The following is a 2,498-nucleotide window of genomic DNA, read 5'->3' as shown; positions in this document are numbered from 1 at the left end:
ATATACACAACTCAAATGGATAGATCATAAAGTTAATACACAACTCGAATGGATAGACTATAAACTGAAAATAAATCCCATTTTAAAGGAAGCAATATTATAGGCTCATAGCTGTTTTGTGATAGACTACCAAATTAACCAACCCACCTCACCTTTCAGAATTAGAAAAATTAATTAAAAATTTAAAATTACTACGAAACAAGTAAATAAAATAATTGAGCCAAAAATACAATTCTTATTTTTTACTCATACGTAAACTTACACGTAGTCATAGTCACAGATCAAAAAAAGTGACAAGCCAATGAGAAACCCCGAATTACCCCAAAAAAAAAAAAAAAAATTAAAAAAAAAAGGAAGAAAATAGACGCCGCCCAGCATTCATCTTCCTTTCCCCGCATTTTAGGGTGAGAAATCTTTGCCGCCGGTCATTTACAAAAATCTCCCCGGAAAATCTAATTTCCCAAAATAACCTTATCCCACTGCACTGATTATTGTAAATTGTAAATAGATCTAAGTTAATAAGTTCCAAAAAAAGAAATTACTCCAAAACGCGTCATCTTGATTAACTAACGAACAAGTTCAAGAGTTTAGGTTGGTAGTAATTATCACTCTCGAAACTGACAGTAGTAGCCGATTCTTCGGAGTTCAACGACGGCGTTCCTGGCCGTTGTTGCGGCGGCGCGTGTAGAAAACTCGGCGGTGTAAGGCTGAGATCGAGGTGTTTCACGTGGTAATCATCTTCTTCTTTCCGCCTTTTAATGTTGGTGAATCTAGGAGGTGGTGGAGATGAACGTGATTTCTGAATGTTGTTGTTCACATCTTGTTGCATCATGTTTAATCCACCAATCTGCTTCCGCCAAGTGTTGTTGTTGTTGTTAGACTTGGAAGGACAGACAACCTCGGAATTGTCATCAGCGTCAACAATTGTCGGTACCGGAGACGGAGGAGCTCCGACAAGGAATTCTGAGATTGGTCGGAGTGTTCCGCCACGTAGGACGGTTTCAACCGCGGCTTGACACACGTGCCAGTTTCCTGTCCATAGTAACCCTACGGCGCCACTTACGGGGTTCACGGTTCGGCCGCATGCTTCGTATAATAGAGACTGGAATAAAGCTGAAATTAATTTTTAAAAAAAAGTTAATAACATTGGTCTAGAAATAATACTGAGTCCGAAATACATTTTTAGGAAATATATTTAATGTTTATATCATCGAGTCCTTACCAGGGCGTTGAGAGTCGGGGACGTTGGAGATGAAAGACATGAGACCGGCACGGCCGAAGAATTTAGCGACGAAGACAGTAGCGTGGCCTTGAGATTCAGGGGTGTCTATCCATTGAAGACAAGGTCTTAAGATGCAAGATTCGCTGCATCCTTTTCGAAGAACTCGGCAACCATTGCAACTCATTTTTGCTTGGTTTGTTAATTAAGAAGTGAGGTGCATTAACTAGAAAGAAGAAGAAGGTTCTTAAAATGGAGAGATAAAAACTTGGAGAAAAAGAAAGAGAAAGGGGAGAATAATAGGGTGTGAAGGGAGCAGAAGAAGGGGGATTTATAGATTTTAGAGGAGAAGAAAGTTGAGAGATGGGTTGGGTTGGGTTAGGTTAGGTTAGGTTAAGTTAACCCAAGGGTTGAGTTAGTTTGGTGGTGGGGTAATGTGGTTTGTGAGTTTTTAACAAGAAGGGGGCAATTTGTGTTTTAATTTTTTTATTTGTTTAAATTAATATAATAATTAAAAAAAAGGATAAATAAAAGAAAAAAGAAAAGGGGTCAGATTCCAAAAGACTTGGGGGGAGAGAGGGGCAAACGGCCGCGTTTCTCCGCAAATGGGGAAAGAGAGTCCACCGTTGGATTCCTTCCCACTTCCTCCACCCAAGGAGAATGAACCCCAATCAACTTGCTTTCTTTCTTTTTTCTTTGTTTTTATTTTTTTATTTTCTTTTTATTATTATTTTTAAAATTTAAAAAATTCAAATTTTATATTTCTTGTTGGAAGGTTTTATTCATTGCTAACTATTCACGTCTTCCTATACTTTGACATTCCTAAATAAATGCCATTTTCATGATCTATCTAGATCTTCCATTTTTTAAGAAAAACAGTGTTTGAGTTCAACTATTCAGATTTGACTATCCAATCTTTCTACTTTCTTTACAAATTTATTTGTATCAAGGAATCTATTAAAATAAATTACAATTGTGATATACTTCCTTCGTTTTTTTATTTTATTTTATTTTATTTGTAACACAGCTTTTAGGAGGTGATTAGTGAAGCTAAACAAACTTTTTTTAAAATATAATTTTAATACTAGGATTAGAAAAGGGTTAGGTATCATCTGTAAAAATTATTTTGATTAATTAGTTGTTTACATTATGTAATCTCCACCTCGTGTCAGTAATTAGAAACAGAGGAAGTATAATTTGATTTTAGCATTTTCATTGAATGATCACATTTTTCGCACACTATAAAGTGTAGATACTTCGTATTAGTGATGCTACTAAG

The 2,498-nt window shown here is 35.9% G+C and overlaps 1 protein-coding gene across 1 annotated transcript; it reads right to left on the bottom strand.

Moving 5' to 3' along the window:
- Positions 1-215: 215 nt before the first annotated feature.
- On the bottom strand, positions 216-1,740 carry LOC110717076 (LOB domain-containing protein 38-like). The gene is made up of 2 exons (XM_021895719.1): positions 1,223-1,740; positions 216-1,113 (listed from the first exon to the last, which is right to left on the bottom strand). Exons 1-2 carry the CDS (start codon positions 1,404-1,406, stop codon positions 563-565), a joined length of 735 nt encoding a protein of 244 aa, XP_021751411.1. The 5' UTR covers positions 1,407-1,740; the 3' UTR covers positions 216-562.
- Between the last annotated feature and the right edge of the window lie 758 nt (positions 1,741-2,498).

The sequence above is a fragment of the Chenopodium quinoa genome, unplaced genomic scaffold (genome assembly GCF_001683475.1).
Source record: "Chenopodium quinoa cultivar QQ74 unplaced genomic scaffold, ASM168347v1, whole genome shotgun sequence".
NCBI lineage: Eukaryota > Viridiplantae > Streptophyta > Magnoliopsida > Caryophyllales > Amaranthaceae > Chenopodium > Chenopodium quinoa.
The sequence above is the reverse complement of the archived record's forward strand: the minus strand, read 5'-3'. Positions and strand labels throughout refer to the sequence as shown.